Source organism: Pelodiscus sinensis, chromosome 30, assembly GCF_049634645.1.
Source record: "Pelodiscus sinensis isolate JC-2024 chromosome 30, ASM4963464v1, whole genome shotgun sequence".
In the NCBI taxonomy this organism is placed as follows: Eukaryota; Metazoa; Chordata; order Testudines; family Trionychidae; genus Pelodiscus; species Pelodiscus sinensis.
Window position 1 is genome coordinate 12499092 of NC_134740.1, and position 6327 is coordinate 12505418.

Below are 6327 nucleotides of genomic sequence, written 5' to 3' on the forward strand. Positions count from 1 at the left end.
CCCCGGCACCAACCTCCTGCCATGACTCCTGCACAGCCCACTCCCGGTCATGATCCTGATCACTCTCCCAATCTCCTGCCAAGCCCCCCTCCCACCTCTCAGCCCCCTGCCCTGACTCCTGCACTGTGGCCGAGGGCCGGGGGGAGTTGAGGTAAGGGGGCAGGGTGGAGAGCCTCATCTGCAGCTGGCCACTGTTTTCTTGCAGCAACTGCCCCCAAGGGTCGCTCTGCAGTGTCGCTGCTCCCAGTGGTGAGTCCATGATATGGCACCTCCTCTCTGTGCCCCTCCTTTGCCATGTTTTGGAAACCCATCCCATTCCAGGCACTTCCCATTGTCCTGATGCAACCAACCCCTGACCTTGGTTTAAGTTACGGTGAGAGGAAGCTGCCTCCCACAATTGGTGGCCCTCGCTCTTACTCATAGACTTTAAGGTCAGAAGGGACCATTATGATCATCTAGTCTGACCCCCTGCACAGTGCAGGCCACAGAATCTCAACCACCCCTCTTAGAATAATCCTCTCGCCTATATCTCAGATATTGAAGCCTTCAAATACTTTGAAGATCCCAAGATGCAGAGAATCCTCCAGCTGTGATCTGTACCCCATGCTACAGAAGAAGGCGAAAAACCTCCAGGGCCTCTGCCAATCTACCCTGGAGGAAAATTCCTTCCCGACCCCAAATATGGCGATCAGCTAAACTCTGTTTCTTGAACAAATGGACTCAGACACAGACACACAGACACACTTTAAGAGAGAGAGATTATAGGGTTATTCAAGGAAAGAGGGTGTATTGTTATGAAACTGCTGACCTAGAGCGACAGGGTTTACAACGGGTATTTATTATATAGAGGCAGGAAGATAGGTAGACAAGCAAACAGAGTTGTATTTGTCATGACCAGAATATAGAAATGTGTTTTATCATCCATCATATAGTCATATGGATATGTACCATACACAGATGCATCAGGTGGAGTATTCCCATACACGGATGGATCCTATTGTCGCTATATGAATCTTTAATACAACATTTATTTTACAGGTGTCATCTAAAATATTCCCTGAACTTCTCTGGCTCAAGAGTCAGCAGGTGAAATTTTCTGCCCTGTGTTAAGCTGGATAATCAGACTGGTCCCTTAGGGTATGTCTAGACTACACGCCTCTGGCGACAGAGGCATGTAGATTAAGCTACCTGGCATTTGAAATGACAGATTTTGAAGCTATGGAAAGAGGACACTACTTGGACTCAACAGACTTTCGACCTGGTCGAAAGATATTTAACATTTGGGTTATATTGGAACCAGAACTTTCTCATTTCCATTTTCCCAAAAGGCTTCCTGCAGGTCAAAGTCATTCAAAGGGTCACTGAGATTAAATCAAGAAAAAATGTATGAAATTCCCTCATGCCCCCTTGTTTTAACTAACTCTACTTTTCATTCCTCCTTCAACTGCGGGAAAATATGTTTTTCTCTACTGTTTTCCTGAAGGCTCCCTTCACCTCCTTGTTCCTCAGAGTGTATATTATGGGATTTGACAGCGGTGCCACAATTATGTCTATTAGCACAATCACTTGATCACTCTCTGGGCTGGAGCTAGACCCAAGCCCCATGTAGGTGATAAGGGCCAGTCCATAGAACAACGTCACCACCATGAGGTGGGAGGAGCAGGTGGAGAAGGCTTTACGCCTGCCCTCTGCTGACGGCAGCTGGATTATGGTGAAGATAATAAGGACATAGGACAGGATTATCAATAGAAAAGGGCCCAGGATGAAGAGAACTGACACAGTAAAGACCATGATCTCGTTTTTGGATGTGTCAGTGCAGGCCATCTTCAGCACGGGTGGGATGTCACAGAAGAAGTGGTGGATACGGTGGGATCCACAGAAGGGCAGGCTGAAGATCCACGTTGTCTGAGCAACTTCAACAGAGATGCCGATGAACCATGAAGCACCCATGAGCTGTGCACACGCCCGGCCACTCATGATGGTTGTGTAGTGCAAGGGGTGGCGGATAGCCACGTAGCGGTCATAGGCCATGGCTGCAAGGAGGCAGCATTCTGTGAGGCCTGTGATGGTGATGACGTACATCTGGGCTGCGCAGCCCGCAAAGGAGATGGTCTTTTTCTCCACCAGCAAGTGAACCAGCAGTTGAGGAATCACACTGGTGGTGAAGCAGATTCCCAAGAAGGACAGGTTGACCAGGAAGAAATACATGGGGGTGTGGAGGGAGGGGTTTAGCTTTATCAGGAGGATAACGAGCAGGTTTCCCAACAGTATGGCCAGGTAGAGGAACAGAAGCACCAGAAAAAGAAGGATTTGCAGCTTGTTAAGGTAGGAAAACCCCACCAGGATGAACCCATCGGAGATGGTCTGATTCTTGCCAGGATCGCTCTCAGAACTGGTCATCTGTAAGGGTGACAAAGAAAGAGACGATGGAGATGAATCTAGGAAATACCAAATATGAACATGTGAACCAATCTGTCCACACTGGTTTCCTGTCTGATCCTACCTGTCTGTCTAAAACCTGCTGGTAATTTTGCATATAAATAGGTACCTGTACCCAACCAACATCAAGTGCACACTGATGTAGCTGGCTGGATTCAATCACTCTTGGCCAAGGTCGAGCCGCTGGAGATATGACTATCTTGGAACTACCGTTGATTTAATAGAGATGGGGATCTGATGAACTGACTCTAAGAGCTTGTCCACACTATAGAGACGATCAAGGCTGCCCCAGTCGATCTTCCAGGGTTCGAATTAGCAAATCTAGTGAAGATATGGTAATTTGAACTGAGAGGGTGCAGATACTCCTGCTCCTCACGAAGCGGAAGGGAAGTGATGGGAATTTCTGCTCCCATAGACCTTCTAGTGTGTGAATGGCATCATAACGTGATTTAAAATATTTCGACTCCAGCTATGCAATTAATGTATCTGGAGTTGCTTGGTCCTGCCATGAGGGCAGGGAGATGGACTCGATAACCTCTCGAGGTCCCTTCCAGTTCAAGTGCTCTATGATTCTATGATCTTAAGTTGACTTTCCTCTTGAGTGTAGACCAGGACTAAGGGAATTGCTTCAGCTTACACCAACTGTAGAGATGAACCAGTTTCCTATATCAAGAGTTGTATTCTTCCTCTTCAAACACATTTTCCTTCTGTCTACATGAAAATTCTAAAAGGAATCTATCTATTTATCTACTCCCTCCCTTCCTGCCTCTCTCCCGTAATGTTAATCTATAGCCATATTTGCCAAATACAATTTCTTGAAGGAGGGCAAATTCTGCCGTCATTTGAATGTTACACCCCACCAATGAAAGTTTTCCCACGATAGCAACAACTCACATAAGTGAGCTCACACTGCTGAGCCCATGTTTGAAGCCCCTTGATGAATGAGAAGAATGATAAATATTGAAAACAATGAGGGATTTGGGGTCTTTTGCAAACTATTAAATGTTATTCTTCCCTAAATATTAGAGAACCTTTTACATCATCCCACCCTCTATCATAGAACTGGTTTCTCTCAAGATATGAACACAAAAAAGATGTAGAGCTAGAAGGTGTAAATCTTAACAGTTCAATAGGTATATAAAAAAGCCTTCCTGGTTTACACTGTTTCCAGGTATTTCTCTATAGAGAATTCTACAGCAAGCAAGATCATACAACACAAGAGACATTTTCCACAAAGGTTTTACCTCAAGGTCATTTGCCGAGGAAGAATTTCATAACAACAGGCACGACAGTGAAGTGACAGAGTTGAAACAAAAAATCAGCAACAAATAATACTGTAATTTGCACAACTTTAGCACCTTCAGTATGGGTCTCCCCATGCAAAGTGCCAAATAATAGTGAGCTACTGAATGGGAAAATAGGAGTGGAAGAGTGAAAATATATATGAAGTCAGCATTTCCAGATGTGGAAACGGAGATCGCCTGTTATCTGAAACACTGCCATAACGAAAAGGGTATTTTTCCTGTTAATGAAATACACGAACACACATTCCAATAGAATCAAAACAAGAAAACTAAATGAAACAGCCAAAAAGCAAACTCTAGTGATGCATAGAACAATTTTAACCAAAAGTGGGTTATGTGGAGATGTGGAGAAATTGTAGAAGGTCCAGAGAAGAACAACACAAATGATGAAAGATCTAGAAGACATGACTGGTGAGGGAAGACTGAAGGAATTGGGCTTGTTTAGTTTGGAAAGGAGAAGACTGAGAGGGGCATTATAGCAGTTTTCAAGTACCTTAAAGGGTGTAGGAGGAAGGAGAAAAATGATTCTCCTTGACCTCTGACGACAGGACAAGAAGCAATGGGCTTAAATTGGATCAAGAGAGGTTCAAGTTGGACATTAGGAGAAACTTCCTACCTGTCCGGGTGGTTAAACACTGGAATAAATTGCCTAGGGAGGTTGTGGAATCTCCATCACTGGAGATATTTAAGAGCAGGTAAGATAGACACCTGTCTGGGATGATCTAGATGGTGCTTGGTGCTGCCGTGAGAGCAGAGGACTGGACTCGATGACCTCTCAAGGTCCCTTCCAATTCTAGTATTCCATGATTCTATGTGCGCTAACTACAGCAGAGGGGGTGTGAATTCTTCTGCCTCTCTGAAGAGCTCCTTTCAGCACCCTTTACTGACATTTGTGAGCACTTTCCTCAATGCGACTAGTGAAGTGAATGCAGAGCTGGCTGGGAAATGGGATTTCCATTTCCCAGGACAGTCACACGTTCCATTATCTGTTTCCACCCTGAATCCCTGGGCAAAGTGGAAACAGGGAACAGCCCTCATTTTGATTCAGTAGAATCAATATAAAATCGACTGGAAAAGTGAAAGCTGCCATCAGCATCCATGTTCTCTTATGGGAAATATTCATATTTTTTCTGAATGTATTTTGGTTTATTTCTTTATCCGTTGGCTGACATTTCAACCAGCTCTGAATAAATGGAGAAATTTACTCACCATTAGGAAGTGATGACCGTCTTGACTGTTGTTGTGGGCAGTCCGGGGATATTTTCAGAGCTCTTCAAAGCCTCAGGATACTCTATTTATGAACAGGAGTAGGTGACAGGAAGTTAAAAAGCACACATTCTATGGAGAGCTGAGGTAAATTCAGGTAAAAGAGACAACATTTAACGCTTGGAGCAGAGAATGTGCCTTGGTCAGATGGTAGGAGTGGACACTCTTATTACAAAAGATCAGACTGAGCACACCCAGCTGACTGTGTTTGGGTCCAAATACAGGACCCATCTCAAGAAACAACATTTCCACTCAGATTCAACAGATGAGGAGGACGGTTGGGGAATGGGGGTGGGAGTAAAGATGAGAGACGAGAGAAGCAAGAAACACAAACACCACCACCACAAGGAAAATAACAAAAACAGAAACATCTCATGGTGATAAGCACCATGCTAATTGCTTTTCTGTCCTGCTGGGGGGCACCATGGAATTATGGGAACTAAACTTCCCCTAGAGTAAATTAGCAAAAGACACCCAAAGTCAAGCTCTTGACCTGAAACCATGATTGTTACCTGACTTGAATTGAGAGCAAGAGTTTCAGAGTCCAAGAGATCAAATGATATACTAATGGGCAGGTTTGCCAAGTGGCTCAGACAGATAGACAGAAACAGAGATGGTGTAGTAGGGATAGATAGATAGATAGATAGATAGATAGATAGATAGATAGATAGATAGATAGATAGATAGATAGATAGATAGATAGATAGATAGATAGATAGATAGATAGATAGATAATCTATCTATCCCCACGCATCCCCTCTATCTATCTATCTATCTATCTATCTATCCCCACGCATCCCCTCTATCTATCTATCTGAGGGGATGCGTGGGGATAAATAGCCAGAGAGTTGTGAGTACACACAGCCCATGACTTCAGACACACACTCGGGTTATCTGTGCAAGTATGGAAAAGTCAGATGAAGGAACCATCAGTGTGACCTGGCTCCCTTTGGAGATGAAGGCCCGACGCTGATGGACGTCAGTGGCAGAATGGCTGGGGGGTTTCGTAGCTCATCCGTGGCCTAGCTTGTTTGAGAAGAGCGGCTCCATCTCCTCGCTGCAGGTGCTGGATGTGCTGCAGGGAGCAGAAGGGTTTTTATTGCAATCAAGGCCTTCTGGGACCTAGTCCTTGCAGGAAGCTTCTCAGAGGAAGAAGCACGTGGACTGAAACGGCAACAAAACCCAATTCACCAGGGTCCGTCATTTCACAGGGAGTTGTTCCACCAGCAAAACCCTCATGTGTGTTTTCAGGATGAAAATCGTGAAGGGATTCACTGACTGTGGCAACCTGAATGGCATTCCTTTTTCAGGGAGGAGG

The 6327-nt window shown here is 44.9% G+C and overlaps 1 protein-coding gene across 1 annotated transcript; it reads right to left on the reverse strand.

Moving 5' to 3' along the window:
- Positions 1-1440: 1440 nt before the first annotated feature.
- Positions 1441-6085, reverse strand: LOC102455453 (olfactory receptor 10A4-like). The gene is made up of 3 exons (XM_006115838.4): positions 5949-6085; positions 4953-5034; positions 1441-2400 (listed from the first exon to the last, which is right to left on the reverse strand). Exons 2-3 carry the CDS (start codon positions 4953-4955, stop codon positions 1441-1443), a joined length of 963 nt encoding a protein of 320 aa, XP_006115900.2. The 5' UTR covers positions 4956-5034; positions 5949-6085.
- Positions 6086-6327: the final 242 nt, after the last annotated feature.